The sequence below is a fragment of the Rhea pennata genome, chromosome 3 (assembly GCF_028389875.1).
Source record: "Rhea pennata isolate bPtePen1 chromosome 3, bPtePen1.pri, whole genome shotgun sequence".
Classification (NCBI taxonomy): domain Eukaryota; kingdom Metazoa; phylum Chordata; class Aves; order Rheiformes; family Rheidae; genus Rhea; species Rhea pennata.
The window spans coordinates 102,149,931-102,175,846 of record NC_084665.1 but is presented as its reverse complement, the minus strand read 5'-3'; the positions used below and the strand labels follow the sequence as shown (position 1 = coordinate 102,175,846).

The following is a 25,916-nucleotide window of genomic DNA, read 5'->3' as shown; positions in this document are numbered from 1 at the left end:
TAAGGAGCAAGGACAGAAAGAAGGAAGTTGAAACGTGTTTAAATTTAATAAAAGAAAATGATTATTTTCACTATGTGGAATTGGTTGCAGAGAGTATTGTAAAGCTTACTTGGGAGGAAGCTCTGCTCAGAAACTGCTTCCATGGCTGCCTAATACCCAGACTCCTCCTAGTGGTTTGGACTTTTTCGAGATTTAGCTTACAAATGGCAAACCATGAACGCCCTCCTTGCTCTCCTAGGTTTGTCCATGGCTACCTTTGGCAGCCTACTGCCTATTTAAAAAAATGGGCTACTCTCATTCCAAGTGAGGCAGTACAGCAGGCTGTATCTTTTCCATGATCTCTGAAAAAAATCCTGTGTAATAACTTTCCTAGGCTGATACAATTTAGAAAGCCCATGCTTTCACAGAAATTACCTAAATTATTCCAGTTTTGGAATCCAGAATTTTATTAGCAGGAATTACCTAAAATATTCAAATTTTGTAATTCAAAGTTTTGTTAACGTATTGTTAATATTGACAAGATTGCAGATACCACTTTCCTTTTACAGTTTTTTTATTAATTTTACTGTTCACTTATGGATCTTTGGATGGGTCATCACAGGAGCAAACAAACTCCATTTACCTCAGTTACTGCTGAAAAGTTCATACACAAATGAGTATCATTTTCACAGAATATCAGCAGAGTTTGAAAAAAATGGTACCTCACTATTCTAGAAAGTTATTCTAGTAACTCACTGCTATTTCACTTCATGTTATCTGTCCTCAAAAATCAAAATTAATTAGGTGCCACACGCAAGCTACAAATAGAATGGCTGCTTTCAGTATTCTAGTAACAAATTTAACTTATGCAAAATATGAGCCAAGTTTATGACTTTAATCATGAAGCCAAGTTAAATTAATTTTCTAAATGATAATGAAGTTTCTATTACTTTAATAAGGAAATAAAACTGTTCTGGTGAGTATTGTTTATACAGTCCAACAATAGTGATTAGGCTGTACAAATTTGTTAACTATTATATTTTAATTAGCAGTCAAAACAGTAAAAAGCAAAAATGCAAGAATAACTCATAGAAGGGGATAATGAGGGGATTTCACTATCTCAGCACTTCCATGTCTGTCTTTTATCACTGTGGCTGTGTACTTCCCCTCACAACTTGACCTTCCCCCATAACCCTGCTCAAGCAATAACCACCAGTGATGGTCGTAATGGATGAATCCTGTCGTGATAGCTGCATCTAGCTCAAATTGCACTTTGCGGAGACAGATAACAGTACAACAGCCAAGGTCTGACTGAGTATGTGCCAAACAAAATGCGGCTGGTCTGCAAATATGACTACGAGTCAATCACAGAATCACAGAATCAGTAAAGTTGAAAGGGACCTCTGGAGATCATCTAGTCTAACCTCCCCGCTCAAGCAAGGTCACCTAGAGCATGTTGCACAGGATCGCATCCAAGCTGTTTTTGAGTATCTCCAGAGAAGGAGACTCCACAACCTCTCTGGGCAACCTGTTCCAGTGCTCCGTCACTCTCACACTGAAGAAGTTCTTCCTCATATTCAGGTGGAGCTTCCTGTGGTTCAGTTTGTGCCTGTTGCCTCTTGTCCTGTCACATGGGACAACTGAAAAGAGTTTGTCCCCGTCCCCTTGACACCCTCCCTTCAGGTACTTGTACACATTGATAAGATCCCCCCTCAGGCTTCTCTTCCCCAGGCTGAACAGACCCAGCTCTCGCAGCTGTTCCTCTCAGGGCAGATGCTCCAGCCCTCTGATCATCTTTGCAGCCCTACGCTGGGCTCTCTCCAGTAACTCCATGTCTCTCTTGTACTGGGGTACATACAGTACAACCATCTTGCCCCATGAATAGGGGGCAGCCCAGAGCCCACTGAGCTCTCCTGCACAGCAGCTGGCTGCATGCCAGGATCTGCCCTCGAGTAGGGACACCTCTCAAGGTTGAGAGGTTCTATACCTGCGACAGATCTTCAGCAACTAATTGAACACTGAAACTTTGCAGACTTTGCTAAGTTGTATCTCTGATTGATTAGGCACATAACTCTTTAGAACCCTTGACTAAGTCTGGAGCAACCTATTTGTAACTTGCGTGTGGCATCTAATTAATTTCGATTCTTGAGGGCAGATAACATGAAGTGCAGTAGTAGTGAGTTACTAGAATATTACTAGAACATGAATATTACTGGGATATACCAGAATATGTCTGGCGCTAAGGAACTGGGCCTGTCAGGGGGCTCCTTGTGATGGACTCCAGCAAGAGCCATCACCAGTGAAACACCTCTTAAGCACTTTCCTTGGCAGGGTGGCAATACCCTACCACCCTCGCGGGGAACGGCAGGAAAAAAAAAAAGACACAGGGACCGCCACAAGCCCAGGAGCCGGAGCCGAGCGCTCGGGCGCGGCGCAGCCCGCCGAAGCGCAGCGGCTGCCGCGGGGGCGCGGCGCTAACGGCCGCCGCCAACGGCCGCCCGCAGCCCGCGCGGCCTCCCCCGAGGCAGGGGCTTTTCCCGCCTTGCCTCCCCGCCCGCTCTTCACCCCCACGGTGGAGGGGCAGGTGTCTCCCCGCCCAGGCAGCGGCGTGAGGGTTTCCCTCCTTCCACCAGCAGCTCCGACCAGAAGCGGGCGATCGTAGGATGGGGGAGGGGGACAAAGCAGGTGCCGAAGACTCAAAAAAGAAAAAAAAAAAAAAGAAAAGAAAGAAAGAAAAAAAGAAGAAAAAGAAAAATCCCGCCGCAGGGCAGCCGCGACACGACGCCGTTGCCGTAGCGCTGACACCTGCGGCGGGGAAGAGACGGCAGCGCGGCCGAGCCGGGCGGGAACTACAAGTCCCGGCAGGCCGCGCCCCGCCCGCCGCCCCGCTTTGAGGAGGAAGCCGCGGCGCGCGGGGCGGTGGCGCTGGCGGCGCGAACGGCGGCGCGAGCGGGTCGGGGCATTGTGAGGGGCGCGGCGCCGCCGCCGCTTAGCAACGGCCTGTGCGCGGGGCGGGGCGGCCGCTGCGCCGCGCTGCGCGGGGCTGGGCTGGGCTGGGCGGGCGCGGCGCCGCCGCCGCCTCCTGGCGCACCCGCGCTGCCTCGGCGCGGCCGGCATGGTGGCTGCTGCCGCTCGGCCTTGTGGCTTTGCTTTCCGCTGCTCCCTCGGCGCCCCGTGCGCTAGCGGGTGCGGGCGGGCGAGGACAGGCGAGTGAGTCAGCAGAGCCGCCCGGCGGGCCCGGGCGCCGCCGCGGGCCCGGGCGCCTGGGCATCGGGGCCTGCCGCTCACGGAAGTCTCTCGTTTGGCAGGACCGCACGGTTTTGAAGCAAGAGCCTCCGTCTTCTGACTCTCCTGCGATCCTAAAGTGGCCAAAAGCATCCAAAGTACTTGTAGCTGCTAAGTATGGTCTTGCCTTAAGTCATCGCTTTTAAGCTGTGTCTTTTATGGAAAAAAAATGTATTCTGGTGGGGGGCGCAGCTGTGAGGTGCAGGCAATTTAGGAGCTCAGATTTTTGTGCTCGTGGTTTTGAGACTGAAACGTCATTTAGCTAGGGTGGTAAACTGTACGAGGTTCCTTTCTTTTGTAAAGGTTGCACCTCAACTGACTGCTGGAGGGATATAGGTGTATTAGTGTGTCTTGTAGGTTAGGCCATGTTTTGCATATTACTTGGAAAATGTAGTAACATGATTGAAATCAGAATTACTGTATTCACTTATCTCTGGTATTATCAATAGTTATTGTTCAACGATACGAAGAAATTCGAAGGCAAATTGTTTGTAAAGCTACAGTAGCTGTCAAAGAAACTGAAAAGGTACTGAAGGAAAACTTTTTAAAAATAGTGAAGCATGTTTTGGTTTGTTTCTGTTTAGATAATGGAGTCTCTTAGCTCTGACAACATTCCTGAGAGTAAATCACCAACACAGCATGAAAGTGAAGATGACATTGAGTTCGTTGGAGTAAGTAAATCTTGGACTTGGGAACATATTGCACATAGTGGTGAATACTCTCTCAGTAGTTGCATGAAATAAATAATTTTCTATACACTATTTATGATCCTGGAAAGCATTGATTTGGGTTTTAAGGAGGATTTAAATAGAAAATCTTTGTGGCAGAAAGCAAATTCATTTTAAAGGTGCTTCTGACAATGTGTTTAAAAGGGTAGAAAGTAATGTCACTTGGTCCTACAGAGAGAGAGTAGATAAGAGTATCACAGCAGAGGCGTGGAGGATGCAAAATGGTCAGTGAGGCATATGAGAAGTCTGTTAATCATTGTAGCTGTTTGGTGGGGCAGTGAGGTTTTTTTGGGGGGGTGGTTTCTTTTTTTTTGGTAATCCTGTTGCATGACATTTTGCTTCATGAATAGTCCATTGAAATTAAAGGAATAAAGTGCTGTTTGCTCTTCAAAACAACATCAAAAAGACTATGTATTTATAGCTGGAGAAAGAGGAACGAAATATTGAGGTAAAGGCCTTAAACAGTGTATTCAAACACAGTGTAATAGCTACAGCGCTGCAGATATTCTAATGCTGACATGTGGCTTATGTGGATGTAACTTCAGTACATTTATGTCTGTTAAATAGGCAATAAAAGTAGAACACTTTTTTTTTGCTGCCTGTGTTCTGGCCTCAGTCCATCATCAGTGAAATAGTGCTGTATGGGAGGGATATCTGCAAGAATAGGAAAATGATTTCCCGTAAGGAACAAGTCATGCTAATAAGACCAAGTAGTTGTATGATATCAGGAGTGATAATAGCTGGCTTCCTATGGATTTGTTTTATTCTTAATGGTGAATAGTGATTGACATTTGCGCGTTTTTTATACTCTCATGTAGATTTTTTTGTATGATGTCTGATAAAGTCTAAATTCAGTGTGCAGACTTTTCTTCTCCAGAGGTATTTAAGAGCTCAAGTGTGAGAGGCACTTCCTTTTTCTTGCTAAAATTGTAAGTAGTTGATTGAGAAATTTCAGATACAATCTTTTAGATGAATTCGATGAAAACTGAGTTCAAAATTCATTGTATATGCAGACAAATATTTCTGTGTTTTCATGTATTGCATGACTGTGTAAGTTTCACTTTTTTAATAAAACAGGCTAAGAATGAGGAAGCTAATAGCTTTGAATATGTAATGATTGAAGGGCAGTGGGAGGAACCCTGAGCACCAATTAAAAGAAAGGAGATTTATTAAAATCAAAGGTTGTGCTACTTTTTTCTTGTTTGCCTATGTATTATCTGGATCCTTTGTGGTTGCCGTGATGACTGATGCTGAGAAAGGTGACTATATGTAGGAAGAAGGCTTCTTGGCTCATTTCTGCAGGATTAGTCTCTTGCAGAAGTCATCCTGGGGCAAGGATGTTACTGCTCTCATTAAATACATGGGAGAAAGTTGTCTGAAATTGTCTATTACCTGATGTCAGCAATGCTTCCTCTTTTTGATCTATCATTTATTCTAACTACCACACATCTCTTAAGTAAACTTATATTTTGCAAAAGGATTTCTAAACTGCTTGCCTAGCTTTAAATCAGCATTCCAGTACAGTATGTGTATGACTAGAAATGTACAAGCTTTATAGATGTTGTGTATGAATACTACTGAAACATTCAGATACTGTTTTCTCCACGTGCCAAGAACCCAACACACCCAGACTACTAGTGATACTGAATAAATTGAATTAGAGAAGCCCATTTGTACAACTCAACCTATGATCGTTTTAATTAAAAGCAAATAGTTGTAGGCCATAAGCTCTCTGTGTTTTTTCCTCTTCTCTTGCTTTTTTTTTTTCTTTGATCACTCTCTTTAGGAATTTATATTCTCACCATTAGGTTATATTCCATCAAATGAAGGCTTTTCGTCAAAAGCAGTCTCTGCTGCCAGTTTTCCAGCTTCTACAGTCAGATTCACCCTCATTCAGGAAACTTCTAATTGTTCTTCCACAATTTCCTACCCTTTAATTCTCCTTTACAACATATTTTGTCCACTTAAAATCATTAAATTCCAACTTTGTGGACCAGCAGAAAAGTATGGTTTAATCTACAATAATGCACGCCATGATTGTTAATGGCTTAATATCTTGTATTAGGATGCTCTGAACCTTTTTCTTTTTCCTTAGGAAGTATAAGGCAAAAATAAAGAGATTCACAGATTTAATATGGTTTATAGCCCATATGTAGACATATTTTTCTAGTCACCATACTCTGTATCAGAATCTTCCTTTTTTTTAAAAAAAAAAAAAACAATGTTGATCTCTGCTCATGTTTTTTCCTGATGAACTTTAATGTTGAGACCTTCTCAAACATCCTCAAAAACTGGTACCCAGTTTGACAGTTAGTTTGATGAAATCATGCAGCCAAATTCCTTGTATGTTTTGAAACTCCTCTTCAATCTAGGAAAATCTATTCAATGGCAAACCTTTAGAATGTTTTTTTTTCTTCTTTTAAATCAACCAATACAAAACTGTGTTGCAGAATATTTTTCTAATACTCTAATTTCTTAACGCTTGTTTTCTCTTGCTATATTGTGTTTAACTGAGATTGTCAGTATCCTGTCCAGAGAGACTAACAGATGTGTGTGCTTCTTCTGTGAAGCATTGCACTTGCCTTTCCTTTAGGAATGAGTAAATAAAGGCTGTTTTCTGAAAGACAAGGTTGAACACCTTATTTAGCATTGAATATTGAAGTCGAGCTAGATTTATGGTGTATATTTACCTTGAAACAAGTATTTGTATTGTACTTGTAACAAGTATTGAAATCAAACTTACTTTCTGTAAACATGTTAAGATGTGTACTACTATATAACCACCACTTATTTCTGATACTCCTTTAAGAAATGTAAGTTTTCCCCAAGGAAGTTAGAGGCTATCCCAGGCAGAGGTGCTTCTTATCTTTGTTACTATATATGGGGCCTCAAAATAATACCCAGTCCTATCAAACATTTAAATACAATTGTCTAAAACAATGCTGCTAGCCTTTACTCCTGACTTCTATCGCATGTTGTGTTATAATGGCTAATAGTGCTAAGTAGTATATTTGTGTTTATTTTCTGTAAATATATATGTTAAGTACATTAAAAAAATATATATGCATCCAAAATAAAGGATTGGAAAATTAAGCATTTGTGTATAAAAAAACCCTTGCATTTTCTGATGCAATATTACATTTATGCCAAGTTTTTTTCCACTATCAGTGATTTTATTTCAAGTATAATTCAGAGAAAAATATTCTGCTATGTTGTGTACTGCCATTAAGCCTAGTGCTTATTAGTCAAGTGCTTTAGAGATTGGTATTGGCTACTTCCAGGTTTTATAGACTCTGGCCAGTAGTGAGCTCTAAATTGGATGCCAGCAATAGCATACTCGCCATACTTGTAACTCTTCCTTTTTAAACTTTTTCTCAAGAAGCAGCAGCAATATTTTAGTATTTTATTGCATTCCTCGAGAAAGAAGACAGTGCCTGTCTGGCCTGGAAGAGTTGGAGTTGCTGCTTACTTTCTTACAAATGGGTATTTTTAGTACTTTTTAAGATCAAACTTGTTTTGGCACTGTCTTACCTGTTTTGGGACTGTTTCTCTCTCTCTCTCTTTCTCTTTCTCTTCTCCCCTCCCCCCCCCCCCGTATAGCAACTTCTATCAACATGAAAAGGCTTACTGTATACTGATTTGTAAACAAATAAAATAAGAGTCATTTAATGAGTAGGTAAATTAAAATAGCCCATTTTCAAAGGCTCTTGCTTGAAGTTGTTTTTACTACTGATAGAAGAAATAGGGATCTCTGCTAGATATCTTGAGAGATATCTATAATGTTTTATAGTGACTCCATATAGCCCATGTAGAATATTTGCTAGTAAATAGCCACAGAATGCTGGTAGTTAGCAGAGGAGCACTATAGCAAAATGGTACAGTATTCTGTGTGCCAGAAAATCACACGACACCCTATAGAAAAAATTTGCAGCTTTAAAGGCTGGAGCTGAAGAAGAACAAGTGCTGTTACATAGTGTTTCATCATCCTAACATCAAGACTGTATTGGTTTTGTTTGGGATTCAGAATTTGAGGAGAACTAATATGATTTTTTCTGCAAAGATGAAGAGATGTATTACAGCATGAAGCTATTTTGCCTAGAAAACTCAGCGGTGACTATCTCCAGTTATTGCTTGAACTTGATTCTAAGCTGTTGTTAGTTACAGTCAGAATGGTATAGAGAAAAGAAGGAGATTCTAAGCTGTTGTTAGTTACAATCAGAATGGTGTAGAGAAAAGAAAGATACAAGAACTTGTTTGATGTTTTATGGAGATAAAAGATGAGGAATGCAGGACTTGAAAGATACAGAGGAAGCAGGAACCACTAAGAACTAATGACATTAAAACAAAGAAAACTTTTATTTAAAAAGCAGGATTTCTACAAAGGTCATAAGGAAAAGGATACTTTATAATTTTTTCTTTTACTTTTTGGGTCCCCAGAAGTCTAAAAATGCTTGGCCTTCACATGTACTAAAATCAAGTGATTTCCTGAAACGTGGTTACTATTTAAAGATTTTTGTAGTTGTTACCTTTCCATGTGAATTGTTAAATACTTGTATTTATATAATAATGTATCTTTCTGGCTTTCAGTAGCATCACAGTAGGTACTGAAGAAAAATTTGCAGATGCTAGGAAGAATCTGAAGCAGAATGTTTACCTTTGTTCCCAACCCAAGTCAGGCAAGGACTTGGATGTTTGTATTTACTAGATTAGATAAATTAAAACTTTCTAAATACACATTGGTTTACAGCTTTGACCAGTTACTAATCTGGCTTAAAGTAGGAAATCTGCTGGGACAAAGATTTAGAGGATAAATATTCAACATGGGTCAGATTTTATGTTTTAGTTTAAGCCCTACTTGTTCATCAATAATAAGTATGATTACATGTGTATACATATTTATGGTCACATAATTATTTTGTCAAAGATGTGTTAACTGTGAAGAACTGTATGTTGAAAGTATGTTCTGTGCTTTCTATATGCTAGTGTATGTATAATTATGCAAAAGTTTAAATGTGTTTTTTATGTAAACAGGGTTTATGGTCTGAATGCACATAAAGCTAAAAACTGAACAAACAACAAAACATTACATGAAATATCAGTGGATTAGGTGTCTGTTAGCTAGGACTGATAACTACAGACAGATGAAAAAGAGGGGAAGGAAGTGAGATCAGAATTTAGGGCTTTTTCAGAAAACTCCTGGAAGTAATAGAGATGAGCCTCATGGAACTCATCAAAAAGAAGTTTTCCTTGGAGGTGAATCTGAGGCTTTGTTTTACCAGCTGCTGACTAAATGAACTTGATTACTTTCACTGCTACAGTTGGTATTTTGCACAGCATGGTGACATTACATTTTGTTAATTCATTGCTAGTGTTTTCAACCAAAGCCATGAATACCAGTAAGACACCAGAGCTGCCTGGAGCCTCAAAAATACAGTTTTCTATCATTCAAGCAGGGAAGTTTTTCTAGTAATTAAAACACATTCTGTTTAGTTATTGGTTTATTGCTCTATGGAGTGGTTGTTGGTGAGAAGGCTGTCTTTCAAAGATTGTTTAGAAAAGTAATTGAGAATCAGAGATGCTTTTTAAGAATGGGAGAACTGCTTATAGCATATGAAGACTGAGGTTCCATATTTGCTTAGTACCAAGCATCGATGACTTCCTGGGTGCCAAATAATGACTATGGTCAGCTAGAGTCCACAAATTTTGCAGCTCTTCTTTGAGTGCTTGTCCATATTGTTTCTACTGTAATCTCAGGCTCTTGCGTGCCAAGATACATGACACTGAAATGTAATCCTCAGGCTTGGCATTATCAGCACTGTGTGACTATGTTACTATTACTTTTTATTTATTTATTTTTTCCTAGCTAGTTAAGCTCTTAATTTTCATTTTGAGGCTGATCATGTGCTGAGGTGAGCCAGCAGAACAAAAGTTAAATTCCTGCTGTTCAAAACTTTCCCCTCATGTACTAGAATATTAATTGGGAATGATCACTGGTGTCTTAGAATCATAGAACAGTAAGGTTGGAAGGGACCTCTGCAGATCATCTAGTCCAATCCTCCAGCCTGTATGGGGATTGAACCTGCAACCTTGGCATTAGCAGCACCACACTCTAACCAAATGAGCTAAAACTGCCCTCAAAAGTACCTGTTGTGCCTCTGGAAAAAGGATGTTTCACCACTTCTCCAAGGGAGCTCAAAAATATAGGAAGTCTCTCTGAAGCTGTTGCTTGTATCAAATTTTTAGAAAGCCTCTGTGAACTTTTAAAGGGAAGAATAGTCCTGGACTCAGTTTCCCTCCATCAGAATGACTTCTGTCCTTGGCCACTGCATTAAGAGTTGTTGAGCTTCAGCTTTCAGTCTGGTACCAATGTCCTCTGGGCAGAAAGGAGCACTGCTGTAGTGATGAGCCCTGGCTGGAATCACTGTCTCTTTAGAACGTGTATTCTGACTTTGTGTGTGTGTGTGTGTTTGTGTGTGTGTGTGTGTAATACCACTCTGCTAGGATGGATCTAGAGCAGTAATTTTGACTCTCAGTCAAGGTTACTCACACATTGACTTAAGCAATTGCTAAATAGATATATAGGATTTGTTTTCCCTGATTCTTAAACTTTATCAAAGTATTTATTGTAGGCCAGATGAATTTTTGTTCTGACCCAGGACAGTAGTTCTTCCATTTTTAATTTTAATTTTTTTTTCATTTTTTTAAGATTTCAGTCATTTTTCTAAAAGTTAAACCATCAAAAAATGAAAAATAAACTAGCCCAAAAGTTTAATTCGGGGCTTGCCTTAATTCAGGAGTATATATAGACAGATGTCATTTATTTTTCGTATTGCACATATATAATCATGTATCCTTTTTCCCAAGAAGGAAAAGGTACATGACTATATATGTGAAATACAATGTATTTCTTCTTTGAGAAGTCATTTTAAACACAAATGCGGTATGACAACTTTTTAAACTGGAATGCAAACCAGACAAAAAAGGATGTAAAAATTGTTTAGTAAAAGGTACATGATACAGAAGGAAAAAAGTTAGAATGTGTTTCATGTATGCAAATGATATTACTTGTAATTAATTCAACTTACTGTTTTGGTCACTAGAACTTCTTAGACTTGAATGCAGGTTTCCCTGCTTTTCAATTTCCTAACTTTTAATTAGTTGCTGAACCGAGTTAGTCAAATAAACAGAAATAAGGAAAGGTGTGTATATTTGAAGAAACTGCAGCTATTATAACTAGACATGGACATTTTGAAACCACTTATTAGACAGTCAGGAGGTCTGAGTTTGTCTTTAAACTGTCACCTGCTAACACCTGTTGTTTCTAATAAAGATTTAATTTCTTATAAATTTACAGAGGTTGTCTCAGTTTCTACAAAACTGAATCTATATTGGAACTTTTAGATTTCATTTAGAAAAGCAAGTTCTGTTGTGTAATTAAATGTAAAAGGTTAGGCACTCCTTTAATTTGCATCCTGTTGCTCAATTCATAGAAGTTTTTGTTATCTATCTCCAGCATCTGATCCCTCTTCCTCCCCAGTGAGACAGTGAAGAGTGGTTAAGCCTGGCCAACTGAACAGCTTTAGAGCCTTGAAAGGTGGAGGAATTGAAAGAATGAGATGCAGTAAACACAGCAGAGAATTGCATGCTGCTACAGTTGCCTCTGCTACTTTTCATGAGGCAATAAATCATCTTAGCCTACTGTAGTTGGTTTAGTTTTTGGTACATTCAGGACACTGCCAAATATATGGCCCAAAGACTGGATATAATACTGCATCTCTTCAAAAATTTAGTAAGCTGCTGAATGTCTTAAGTCCTTGTTTTGTGTAGAAAACATAACTTGCTAAAAAATCATATCTTTGGAGCATATAACAGTTCTGCTGCATCTATTTACCAGCATCATTGCCAGACAAATGGCTAGTTCTACAGTTTTTCACTAAACTTTACATACGATACAATCTACATAATGTTATACAAACTTAAGCAAAAAGAAAAAAATAAAAACATGTTTGCTTTTGTTTTATTTACTTTGATGTTAGATAATAACTTTCAGAATCTAGCAGAGATGGGAAGCTTCTTACAGCATATGGAGATTGTAGTTGACTTTGCCTCTTACTGTGTAGTTGCCACAAAAATGAGGCAAACATAGTTACCAGGAAAGATGTGTACATTCCTAAGCAATGATCATGGATGTGAGTTAGAGTAACTGGAAATATTTTTGCTAGGTGCATGTAGACTCATCCTATTTCATGTTCATTTTATGGCTTGTTTAGTTGACATGTGATAAGTAGCATGTGTGGGGTTTTTTTACATGATATCAGACTATGTGTACATAGTACTCCTTTTTTGCCTTTAAAAATTAAAGAATCATGTTACAATGGATATATAGGTAGAGTTTTAGATGTTATTTTATGCCTTCTTTAAAAACTTGGAACCTGTTGCTTAGATTATGTTGTTGATTTTAATTTTTCTGACTTTAGAGTGTCATTAATTAAAGTTTAAAGGTATAATTTTTTAGCCATTTGCTTTTTCATGGTCATGCCAACATTCTGCCTTCTACTGATGCAGAGATTTATAATAGAAATTTTAAAGCTAGTCTGAATGAAGAGTGAATGGGAATATATGGGTGTGGAAGCACATACAGAATTACAGAAGAGGGGGTATAAAGGCGTGTAAGAACAGCAGGTGTTGATACTATCTAGATTAGAAGATCATTGAGGTCAGGGACTATTAGCATGAAGCAGGTATTAGCATCAGTGAGTGAAGTGTGTTTTCTTTTAAACTAAAATCACCTTCCTGTCCTATTTTGATTTCAATAAAAAGAGAACTTTATGACCTGCTTCTGGACTCCCTGCTTAGGAGTGAACGGACTTTCAGGGCATACGTGTGTATGAAGCTGTTTTCTGCTTTCTTGATGTCAAGTGCATAAGGAGTCCAACTGCTATTGAAGTTGGCATTTGATTTAAATTATGTCTTAACTAGCCAAACACATTTAGCTTTGGTCAGTGAAATCCAAGGTTATTCCTGGCTTGGTTAGCAGTCTGACACCCTAGAACCATTGAAGAAATGGCAAGTTGAGCAACTATGTATATGAATATAAATTCTAAATTGATTGAGAAGGTGAAGACTGTATGGCTATTGAGCAGACCAAGATTGTTCACTTTATTTTTACTAGTTGATATTTGTATGTTAAGTTGATATTTTAATTATTTGTGGTTATTTATTTATTTGTGCTTTTTACTAACTTGTAGTTAGGCATTAGCCTGTTAAGTGGAAAAGTTACAATGCAGGAATCTCATCAATAAATCCTTTTGAAACTTTGATGAAATTCCCTGTCAGATGTAGTGTACCTTGTGTTGTAATGCATGTATCATTTTACCTTCAAGAAAAACAATTGAATACTTTTTTTGTGTGTTTTTTAACACTTTCTCAGGAAGGGCCTTTAAGACCTGTACTTGAATGCATTGATCTTGTCAGTAGTGAAGATGAAGAACCTAACAGCAGTTCTTATGCTCATGTGAGTATGTCATATCTTTAGATTTCTCATTTGAAAAAATAATTACTATTTCTTGTATATTTACCATCAACTACTCTTCCTGAAATAATTATGGGAGATATTTTGAAGAAGTAATAAATAAGCCAACATTTAAAATTTTAATTTTTATCTACTGTTGAGTGGAAGGCAAGGATGCTAACTCTTGGTTTTTTTACTTTTTCTCAGAGATTTTTTTACTTTCTTGAAGTTAACTCGACTTAGCTTTCATTGTTTTTCACAAGGGCAGTGAAAAAAAAAGGAAAGGAAAATGTCATTTTAGAAGTGACTTTATAGGTCAGTATGTCTGTTTTCTAGCCTGCAAATGTATCTGTCCTGCTTCCAGATCTTTTTTCTTCTAAAATGACTTCTATAAGTAGTTTATGGGTTAGCGAAGCTTATTCTAATGAAATGTGGTCTTAACTCAGCTTCACCTTTCCTGAGCTTTCCTAAGAATTTGCAAGTCAGAAGCATGTGGTTATCACCAAAACAACTCATGTATCCCCCAGGCTGATTGAGCCCAGGGGGCCTTCGTAAAAGGATGTGATGGGGCGTAAGCTGTTTGAATTGTTGTGGCAGCAGTGGTCCTCTCTTGACTTCTATTTTCCAGTGTTTCAGGAGAAGACATGTGCAACAAGCCTGGTTTTAATGGAAATGCAGATATTCTGTAAGTGCACAGGCTACTCTACTGTGACACTTACTAGAGCTGGTTGTGTTGCAGGAGCAAGCTAGTGTCCATCCCATGCCTCGTGCTAGAATAAGCTAATGACCTGCCTCTGCAAAGATTCTTAGAAGTTCTCTAAAGAACTGAGTTGGAGTGGCAATTACCAGTCTTCAGTTTTTCAGACAGGCCGTAGGTTGGCTTTGAAATCTGGAATCTTTTACCTACTTAAAAGGTTAAAAAAAAAAAAAAAAAAAAAGAAAAAAAAAATCTTGTAAGGATTTTTTTAAAAATCTGTTGGAGGCTTGTTGAAAACTGAATGCAGTCATGGCTATCTCTTCCCGTGCTTTGGCAAAGCTAACATTGTTGATCTTTAATTGTCTTAAATATGTGAGTTCTTTCTTTTTTTTAAAAAAAATTTAACATATGTTAAAACATAATTCAGTGTTACTGAATTGAAACTGAAAATTAGCAAGGTAGCTCATGGAACATAAGATTGGGGTATAACGGACTGAATTAAAATCCTGATGCTTGGGCATCACTTTTGACTGTATTAGTACCTGTTAGTTGCCTAACAATTATCAAATAAGAGTTTAACTTTTCAATTATAGAGAAACATTAAACGTAAAGATCACATTGACTACCAGAAGGAAAGGGTTACGTCAACCTTGGATCGTCTGGCACGCCATGTTGAAGTAGAGAAACAGCAGAAAGAAGAGAAAAACAAAGCTTTTAAGGTACTGGAGCTTTTTTGTTTCAGTAGAAGTGCATAGTACTAGCCTTTGTAGTCACACATGTGTTTGTTTTTACTGTTAAGTAAATTTAAAAGTGTGGGGTTTCTATTTTTAATTCACAGAAGTGAGCCATACCTGGAACTAGCAATCAGAGATTTTTACTTCTGGAGCGTTGGTTGAAATATAATAAAGACTGCCTGTTCAGTGACCTTTAATTAATGAATTCACTAGTCTCCTTGCATTTCCTAAAGAATAATTACTAACCTCATGCAAACCAACAGCAAAAGTTGATTCACTTCTTTTTGTACATAGCAGAGGGACCTTAGCATGAATGATTCTGGTGCTTAAATAACTGAACAGAAAAATGACAGTGATCACAACCATGCAGCAAATTTTAAGTTGTCTATCTGCTTTTGTCTGGAATTGCATACTGGACTAGGTTTTTGGAATACTATTTGCTATGTTAAATCTCTGTATTAGATAATATAATGGGACAGCGGTCATTTGAAAGGCGTGGATTTGTTTTTTGTGTAACAGTCTGGGAGGTGCAATCGATATTGCACCTTGTCAACAAGGACAAATGTGAAATCTTGCACTTGGGATAGAATTACTCCTTGCATTGATACAGGCAGGAGGTTGACTGCCTGGAAGGGCAGCTCCCCTGATGGACATAAGGCTCAAAAAGAGCCGGCAGTGTGCCATGGTGGCAAGTAAGGCCAACAATATCGTGGGCTGTTTTAACATGAGCACAGTTAGTAGATCAAGGGAAGGGATTATTTCCCCCTTGGCACTCGTTAGATCACATGCAGTGCAATACTAACACTCAGTCTAAACTAGGGTCTTTCGCACTGCTCTGGGACTTTAGTAAGAACACAGTGCCTCTTAACCCTGGTAGTGGGAGTTGGTTGAGATCATGGGATTTTCCACAGAAAGAATATCTTGTAGCCCACTTCAAAGGATTTTGGCAGACTCACCCTGACTTTGATTCTCCAAAAGATAGCTGTGTTTTTCCACTTGGAAGAACATATGGTTTGTATTACTGAGCAAGTGAACTGTAATAAAAGTTTGCCCTCCTTTGTTGTCCCTTCTCTTGAGGTGTACCTGTTGCTAAATCTGGCAGTTCAAAAGCAGAACATCATACTGAGACTTACAGATCTTTCAAGATGCACATAAGGAAGAAGTCTTAGGATTTTTCTAGAATTGTCAAAATCAGACATTTTTTCATTTTTCAGATATTTTTAATCTGCCACAATAGAAACAAAGGGTTAAAAATAATCATTTTTTTTATCAGTGCAAAAAAATATTCACCTGAAGCACTTTTTCTCAGTTTTCAGGATATTTTAGAAGTTGCTTTGAAGTTGCCTTTTTCTTAATCATAAGGTATACTGTAGAAGGGGAAATGCTGTTGCTGCCAGTTCTGTCATTCGTTTAATTCACTATGTTAAGCTTCATTGTAATAAGAATAGTTTTCAAGCTTGTGACCAAAGTTTAACTGGGGAGCTAAGTTTGTCTGGCTTTCGGAGACAAGAGGAAGTATGTTTGTCCAACCCTGGATCTGTCTTATTCAAAAAGGAAACTGTATGTCCCTCATGGATGCTCTGCTGTGCAAGAGCAAGGAGGTATGGCATCCTTTTTCATGTTCACAGCAGACAGAAACCTAGTATGGTAGTTGGTCACTCCTCAAATACCAGCTCATGATTCAGGGAAAGGAGCGAGTCTGTTTGGATTCCAGGGCCATGTAGCAGATTATTCTTCAAATATAACAATATATTTTAAGTGAAATGATCCCCATGTCAGGCTTTGTCACTTTGCTCCCTGTCTGCAAGAGAAGTATTCTATACTTACTATCAGCAAGTGCTAGTCCAAACAAAAAATAAAAAAAGCCATCTTTTGAGGTAGGTTGCCTTAGGTCATATTGGATGTGTAGCTTTTTTTCTAGAGCTCTTTGTGAGAACCTAAAAGCACGGACAGCAGTTTTTCTAATAATGAAGAGTAATTTTGCTTTGGGAGAAGCATGTACCTTTAAAAGGTGCCATAAAAGCTGAGGGCATGTGATACAGCAAGGTAATCTGTAGCTGCTCAAGCCTTAATGTAATATCTGTAACCAGTAATGGCTTTTGAAATTGAGCTGAAGGGATTTTTATGTCAAGGTGACTTTAACAGAAGGTCATGATAAGATGAGTTTTGGTCTTAATACTAATAATCAATTGCTAGGCAGGTGTAGTCTACAGGATTGAAAGAGCTCTTCTAATGGATGTGATAGAGGGGCAAAGTCTGTTCTTTCTCTGAGCAGGAATGCAGCTGAACTCGTCTCTAAAGTGTGCACCATGGTTGCTGAATAAGGAAAGATGTTGTTACCAGAAAACTGTATAGGAACTTCTATCACTAGGATGAATTATCTTGTACAGTCTAGGATTATTTATTATAAACTATTTTAAAATATGTTGTCTGGTCTAGCTGAGTATCCATGAGTCTAGGTTTTACTGTTTCAGTGGAGAAAGTGTCACACCAGTGGAGAAAGTGTCACACCAGAGGAAACTGTAGTTTAGCTTATACTAATAGAATTAAGCTAACACTCCTATGAAGCATCCGTGCAGTGTAAGAAATACCTATATTGTAGGTATTTAAAGGTGCAATAGGCTGCTGCAAAGCACTGCATGTTCTTAGTGTTTTTTTGCAATATACTAGGGAATCTATTACCGTCTGAAGAATATTTGAAATGCTCAAGGTGCATGTCTCTAATTTTCTTTAAGTCTGAGAGGACTTTTTATAAAGTTGACATGTCTTGTAATTTGTAACAGACTCTCTTTCTTCTTGAAAAAATAATCAAAAATAGCATCATGTTAGGGGAGGCCTATTCTTAAAATATATGTGAAGAAGTAGCACTGTCTGCTGTGTCATTCAGATGTTCCTTAAATTAGGTGAGAGGAGAAGGAATTAATGTTTGTATTGCTATGATATAGTAGACTTTCTCTCTTGTTTTTTTTCAAAGATGGTACTTTGCACTTTCTGTTTTTTCATTATCTGTGGCATCCAGTTCTTGGGATTAAATATATATATATATATTTCTCATGATTTATTAGGAAAGTAGTCCACCACAGTAATGTCAGTCAGAAGAGCATTGGATGTCGCTTCATCTTTTTTTTTTCCTCATTCTGCTTCAGCTCATCATTTGCCAGTTTCTTGTTGCTACATATAATTTTCTTATCCTTGTTTGTTGTGATCTCCAAACAACTTTTTTGTCATCTCCTTTTTTGAACAACAACATTCTTTAAAAGAGTTTCTGCTTATCTGCTTTTACTCCCCAAAAAGTCAGATGTTCATCACCTTATCTGGAGCCAGCAAATGAAGTCTCTAGAATGTAAAAACTGCTGTATTAATATTGTGGACAGATAGATAGCATATGGTAGCACTGAAAACCATAGCATAGCCATATGCTATGGTTTTCAGTGCTACCATATGCTATCTATCAATGATTCTTTCTGTAGTACAATAAGTAGATTTTCAATGAGTTGCTGTACTATGAGGTATCCCTCTGTTTGTTTATCTTGACATTAATGGTGTGAAGATCAAGACCTGAGATACAACGCAGGCCACATTCATAAGGAACAACGATTGCTGTTGCTAATCAAACTCTGGAAAATGTTGTGCTGGTGCAAGGTGCCAAAAGGCGGAAAAGAGTCTAGCTAGCCGAATAATTTGTGTAGTTGTTATCCTGTATGGTACCACCAGGGATATTACAAGAATGGAGGGCCTATATACCGTGGGATGGTGTATGTGCTGCCCTGGGAAGTAACTTACTATTCTACAAAATGTATGTCAGACTGAACACAAGCAGCCTGTAGATGTTAGCTGTCACATGCAAAATGTACCTTAAGTTTTCTTCACTACTGGTACTGCAAGGTGCTAGCGCTAGATCCCTCTGCAACACATGAATATTTTTAAGTGCAGTGCTTGCATTTGAGATGTTCACAAATGTTTCTGTTGTGTACTTTCAGGTGCTCTTTCTGATCTGATGTCTTTTCAGGAACTACAAATGTAAAAAACCCTATAATTCTGTGATTGTTCAGGCAGTGACTGGACTGTAGCTTCACTGCCCTGACCACTAACAGATAGCATACTGTATTTTTGCTGTAGCAGTAAGTACATTTTTAAAAGTGAGACGCACATTTTTCTCGTACCATTTTCATGCTTTTTGGTTCTTTGACATGTAACCTTTGACATAAAGATAAGAAGGCTAATAGGAGCAGATGCAGGTTTCAGGGATTGTGAGATCTCAGTGTATACATGTATAGAAGGGAGCCAGGAAAATGTCAGCTAGACAAAACTGCATTGGTGCTGCACACAAATTGAGGTCCTGTTCTTTCCCGTAGTCAGACTGTCTTATAATGGCATGGCAGTAGATAGTTGGTATTGAGGTGGGGAAGTGGGCTCCTGTAGATATAAGGCTAGTGGGTTAAAATGGGATGTAGCAAATTCAAGTTAGTGTGTTTTTGCTTGGTAGCTGGAATAACCTTGGGTGTACATACCATAGTTAGCCTTGACCCAACTGAGAAGTAAGAGCGAAATAAGTCATGGTAACTCATGAAACCTGGGGAAATATTTTCTGTCTGCAGTTTCTAGTGCAGGTTTTTATTTTTCACTTAAACAAAAGACATTTTATGACAGCAAGAACAGGCTGCTGGCAAAATATTAGGAAAAGCTTTTTCTCACTTGTTTTTCCTTCTATTGTTATTTGTTTCTTTTTATAATCTTAAAATTCTTCTTGCTTATGTTTGTGCTTCAGAAACTATAGATGTGTCAGAAGTAAATTGCTTGACTCTTTTTCTATAAAGTATTTATTTTCTGAATAGGTGTTGTATAAAAATTAATAGCTAGAAGATGGTGTTCTCATGGGCTTAGCTGTCCATATGAAAACCCAAACTGTCTTTTGTTAGTTTTCTCAGATATAATTTGTATGCAAAGACGAATTTATTTCTTTAACTTCCAATTTGGTCCGTCTAGCCAAATCAAGTTGTATTATTTAGAAATGCCTCAGAGGAAATGCGTTTTGATTGACTCTGATATTATTGGAGGGTTTTTTTCTTTTCTTTTTCTTTTCTGTATTATAGGTACTGATGCTGATAATGAAAAAAAATCAATGTTACAGCTTTTACTGAGGACACAAAAATTAATATTCTGTTTTTATTATTTTATTCTATTTTATTCCATCTATATTGTGTTATATGAAAGTCAGTCAAATGGTTCTAAGGTTTTTTCCTTAAGTTTTTTTTTTTTTTTTTTCCCTTAAAGGTCCATATAAGTTTTGAAAGTTTAATTTCATATGCATACCTGACCTTTTTTTTTTTTTTTTTTCCCTCAATTTAATGCCCCCTTTGCCTGATACATTTTCTTCTTCAGGAGAAAGTTGATTCCCAGTATGCTCATGGACTGCAGGAACTGGAATTTATTCGGGGACATAGTGACACAGAAGCTGCAAGATTATGTGTGGATCAGTGGTTAAAAATGCCAGGTAACAATAGGAATGATGGGATTTCAAATTTATTATAAGGATTGACAGATTAATAATATATAAATAAATAAATACATTAGAGGAGTAATAAGCATTTATTCAAGTAATTTGAAATTAGGTTTTAAGTTATACATTTTCTAAATCACAGCTAATTCACTTGAAAATGATTATTTCCAAGTGCTGCATTGCAGAATGGAACCTGCAGTAGTTAGTTTAAGCAGTACTGACACTGAACTTATATGTGGTTCTACTATGTAACCAAATCTTCCAATACCAACTTTTTTCAGTATAAACATTTGAAAGTTCCTATACACTGTTTTCCATAAAAACTATTCTTACAATGTCATGTTGCTTAGTGAATTTAATATGCTAAGTATGAAGGACACTAAGGTAGTGTCCTTAACAAGCAAAGTTGCTAGAAGGAAAAATATTACTATGTAAGTGCTACTCAGGAAAACATGCCATTGTAAAGAAGTATGATTTCAGAAAGTTGAATCAATTTAAAATACTGCCACTGAATTGTATATAGTACCTTGAATAGGAAACAGCGTCATTATGCATGAATCTGGACGAGGGGTGTCAAAGTGATAGAAAATTGATCATGCTGGGAATTGAAAAGATAGATACTTCAGCTGAAAAAGCAGACTTCTTTGTTGTAGGATTGCATTACATATTGCTAGTGTGCTTTTAAGAATCAGTTTAACCTGAATTGTAAGTGCTTCAGGGTGTGACTTTTTAAAAGCCTCTGTAATTGAGATTCTGGTGAAACGCTTTGTTTTATAATACAGGTCTCAAACCAGGCACCATTAACAGTGGAAGAAAGGGTATTTATCAGAGGGCAAGTCAGATGCCAACCAACAGCAGTCCAATTTCTTGTCCTGTAATGAATTGTAACAGAAAGTTTGATAATGGGCATCTTCTCCTAGGTCACCTGAAAAGGTAAGGCTATAGAGCAAGATTTCAGTGCTAGAAATAAGTTCAAGAATATTCTTTTATTATTAAGACATCTACATCAAATCTATTTTAAGCTCCCTATGGTAACAAAATTCTATCTGAAGAGAAGATAAATCTGAAATGAATTTTATAGATGATGTGAGGATCATCTTTTTTTTGCATTCAGAATTGATTTATTGATTTCATCCTCTGGTTAAGCATTTTTAACATTTGTTTTTTGGAAGAACAGAATTTCTGTGCTCCAATTATGTTGATTTTTCATCTAAATTTGAAAAAGAGCAAAATGTTAAGATATAATTAAATGCCTAAAAGCTGTATAAACTTGATGGTAGAGTAAAAAAGTTATCCCTAATGAAGGGAAAATGAGTAGAGATTAGCTATTGACAAGCCATTTGTCCATTGCTGATTGCTGCTAGTCAGCACTTACTATTTCTGGGATCAATTCCATCAGGTCCTGTGTTCTGACTAGTACGTATATCACAAGGAAGATAAGGTGAGAAAATAAGAGGAGATAAAAAAGATCCATCCTTAGGAAACTGAGGCTTCATTAGTTCCTTGTTTTTGAAAACAATTTTAATCCTCTGCAAATAGACCGTTCAATAGGTAAGCTTCAAAAAGAGTCACCTCTGTGTGGGATGTTGCGACTAATACGGCTGATGTTAGGTGAATTTTACAATTGTAATTGATAGACTTTTGTCCTAGAGCTTCAAAAGACATTTTTTCCCTTTAAAAACATTTTCACATTAAAGTATTTTGTAGAGGGGATTAGTTTGTTAATTATTTCTTCCTCTATAGGTTTGATCATTCTCCTTGTGACCCAACAATTACATTACATGGACCTCCAAATAATGCTGTTGCCTGTGTGATATGCTGCAAAAGATTTTCGACCTCTCAGCAGTACAGTGATCATCTTTTATCTAAGGCAAGATCACAAGGATAAGTAATTTACCTGTCTGAATGCAATAGAGAGTTTTCAAGACCCCAAATTATGCATAATTTTTCTTCTAATCTTCTTTCTCTCCCTTCCACTCATTCAGTCTTCCAAAAACATTTTTTTTTATGTGGCTGTATTTCAAACACTTGGGGTATCCTAACCATACTCCATAAAATCTGATAATTAGGTTGTACTCTGCAATTTACTGTGAGAGAACTGTAGTTCTGTCTTGAAACTTTTTGTCCCTCTTTGTACTTGTTTTGGTAGGACAAAATGTATTGGTGTTATCAAAAAGTATTCCGTTTTTTTGCATCTCTAAAACTATTAAAAATAAAGGCAAGAAGTTAAAGTAAGTGACAATGGAGAGGAAGCAGAAAGGACACAGGAAAGAGATGCAACAGAATGAGGAAAGACTCTGATTTAACTGTTTCTTCCCTGTCCCCAGACTCTGTTGACAAGTGTGTCTACAGTTGCTCACTAGTTAACTTGCAGAATGGAGTAGGATAATCCAACATTTGAGCATTCATTTGAATATAAACTAACAGGATTTGCTGCTGCTGCTGTTGTTCCCTCCTTCCATTTTGTTCATGTCTTTATTATATTCTCCACCTGTCTTTCCCTTAGGTTTATTATATACCACTGTAAAATTTCAGTTCAGTGAAAGATGCTTAGGTGTTATCTTTGGGGTGCTTGGCCTTATTTAGCAGGCTGGTGTTTAAATGGATAATGGATAGCAGTTTCAAAGCTGAGTATTTTAATCACCAACCAAATGTGGACCCACTTAGCCTATTAAAATCAAGGGAAGTTTTAGATATTTTGAAACTTAGGCTGCTTGTAGCTCATTCATGTTCATAGCTGACAAGCTTGAAAGATTATGCCATAGTTTGTCCCTGTTCTTTTTACATTTCTTCCAGTTGCATGCTTTTGGTATGCCTAGGGGCATCAACAGGAGTTATTAGACAAGTTTGGTGAAAGGGAGTGGCTCTTGCAACAGGCATAAAGATGGGCTAATATTGATGTGAAGAGATGGGCAGGTAATTCTAAACGAAGTTGTAGAAGAAAGCTTGTCAGGAGGATTCTGTGGAAGGCAGAAGAAAGGAGGAATAAGCAGAAGCAGAGTGTCAGAAGCAGAGCTAACAGATTTTTGCCCTGAAGGTAGAGATTTGCAGTTGATGTAGAAGGCAAAGGGGGTGAAGGGAGTAAGAGAGACAGGATTTGAAAAGTACAGGACTTTGATGAGAGTCGCAGGCCTCTCAAGCTACTCTGAGGAGTGGTGTTTTGAGAAGATGGAGGTAAGACTAGAGAAGAAACAAAGCAATATACCAGGAAAGCCTTCTGTTGTAGTGACAGAAAGAGAGCTTTTACAAAGAGCCTGGGTAGAGGCACTAGATAAGAATTGGTGGAGTTTAAATATAGTCTTTAGTTCTGGGGGAAGTGTAGTTGCTACCAGTGGTGCAGAAGGAGGGAACAGAAAACTTGCCAAAGTGGCAAGGATGAGTAACTGAGTTAAGTGAGGCAGGTTGTCCAGTCCCTTCTCTCTCAAGCTGAAGTTCATAACAGTAGGCTGTTGGTAAACATAGATGGGGTGGCTGGAAACCTAGGAGAGAAGAATATTGCCATGGAGGGGAAGAGGAAGGGAAAGACATGAAGAGAGATGGGACTGATTTGTTGTCTTCATATTTTCCCTAACCAGACCATTTTATATTCCAGCTAAATGAAAATGATGGACATAGAAAAGATCTCCCTCCTCAGCTTATTCAGTGTTATGCATGCCCAAACTGCTTCCTGCTCTTCACTATAAGAGATGAATGCTTGCAGCATATGTCTGGAAAGAATCACTTCCTCCAGTTTTTTAAATTGAGTGGTATGTTGCAACTTAAGTGTACTGCTTTTCATTCTTTCTGATAACTGATCCTGACAGTGTGAAGTGATTTATGTTTTTCTGTTGTGTTAAAAAAAAGTCTATTTTTTTAATGAATTCATATTTTTCTCTTGAGATTTTATGTATGGTTAAGTTCTGTAGGAGATGTTTTTAAATTCATGTTTTTGTACATCACTGATTCCTCTGTTACAATTGCTATACTGAGAAGCAGACTCTCCCGTATCCTTTTACTGTCAGATATCTCACATAAGCTTCCTGCAGTGACCTGATCTGTCCTAAATTGGTTTGCACTTAAAGTATTGAAAGAAGCACAGACCAAAGCACATACATATTTCTTGTGAATGTAACCAGACTGACTGTGATGTTCCTGCCCCCTGCTGTTCTGTCTGGAGGTTATTTTTTTGGTGTATGTCTTCAGCATACCTGATGGAAAAGATCTGTGGAAGTTTCTTCTCTGTATAAGTACAAATTCTGGTCAGATGCCTTGCATGGGCTGTATTGCTACTGAAGGCTAAACTGTTGACTCTGCTGGTAGCATCCTGAACCATACATACTAGATTTCCCAGATGTCTGATCATGATTTTGGAAAATGGTCAGTGACCTGTCAGGCTGAGTTACCAACCATCCTAGCTGTACTGACTTTTTAGCTTTGACATAAGCTACAGCTATTAAAGCATTTAGTTTAATGTTAGGTAAATGGTTTAGAGAGGTGAGACATAAGTGGAGTTGACTTCATTTTAGATACTGTAACTTGCAGGATAAGCCTACGTGGCTGACAGGCTTACTATAGTTGATGTTCATAACAATATGTGCTGCTACTTCTTTCCTTCCTTCAGAGTGCCTGCAGCAAGTGTGAGGTAAAAACAGGCTTTGAAGGAAGCTTCCTGCAAGTTGAGTCTGGCTGCCCTAAATGACAGCCAGCTGCCCTGTTCTGAGTTCTTATGTATTTTAAATCTAATGTATTTTTATTCTCAAATAGATTATTAATTCTCAATATGTTTGTTAGAAATTCCATGAAGATCAGTCTGTAGTTTTTTAGAAAGATTACTGGTGACCTGTAATTAAAAGCGCGGAAAGGGCAGTTTTCTTCTTTGAAGATGGGTAGCACTTAATCATACACAGAACAAAAAACAGAAATGCTCTTTTTTCCCCTTTGCATTGGTAGATAGGTCTTCATGATTTGATATCCTCAACATAGTCTGTAAGATCCGGCAGTTAAATTAGTTGAAACATCTATCTTCAAATTACCTTCTACTGGTCATTACATCTTACTATAAATGAAGAATTTACCTCCTAAGATGCAGAATACTGACAGCAATTATAACATTCAGAAGTCATTTCCTATTCTCTTTTCATTAGAAAACTTTTTATTCTACTACCTGGAGTTAGACATTGAGTATGTACCCAGCACAACAAAGCAATCCTGCACCTGTAAATTTAAGGAGGGGGTGGAAGGTCAAATATATGGGAACTTTAGGTTTTTGTAGATGGAGAGAAAGTAGGTCAGTAAGGATGTTTGTGAGAGACATCTGATCTGAACTTGTAGAAGGAGGACAAGGGCAGTCAGTCAATGAATAAGAAGAAACAAGGTGCTAACAGATTCAGACATGAGATTATTTAACACATTAATGCAATTTGTTAATTAATGCCAGTTTGTTAAATTACTGCAGTTTTACTTAAAACTTGCATTGCGCAGAAACTGTGGCTCAGCTCACCCA

The 25,916-nt window shown here is 37.9% G+C and overlaps 1 protein-coding gene across 3 annotated transcripts in view; it reads left to right on the top strand.

Moving 5' to 3' along the window:
- Nucleotides 1-3,079: 3,079 nt before the first annotated feature.
- ZNF451 (zinc finger protein 451) overlaps nucleotides 3,080-25,916 on the top strand; it is a 43,681-nt gene continuing 20,844 nt past the window's right edge. Inside the window, exons 1-9 of one of the 3 annotated variants that reach the window (XM_062572884.1) lie at nucleotides 3,080-3,189; nucleotides 3,288-3,362; nucleotides 3,849-3,935; nucleotides 13,423-13,506; nucleotides 14,794-14,919; nucleotides 20,317-20,428; nucleotides 21,217-21,367; nucleotides 22,178-22,304; nucleotides 24,027-24,180. In XM_062572884.1, the coding sequence (XP_062428868.1) occupies nucleotides 3,852-3,935; nucleotides 13,423-13,506; nucleotides 14,794-14,919; nucleotides 20,317-20,428; nucleotides 21,217-21,367; nucleotides 22,178-22,304; nucleotides 24,027-24,180 (838 nt within the window). In that variant the 5' untranslated portion in view covers nucleotides 3,080-3,189; nucleotides 3,288-3,362; nucleotides 3,849-3,851. Of the gene's footprint in view, nucleotides 3,380-3,848; nucleotides 3,936-13,422; nucleotides 13,507-14,793; nucleotides 14,920-20,316; nucleotides 20,429-21,216; nucleotides 21,368-22,177; nucleotides 22,305-24,026; nucleotides 24,181-25,916 lie in introns of all 3 variants that reach the window. The other 2 variants (XM_062572882.1, XM_062572883.1) reach the window with 2 other exon arrangements.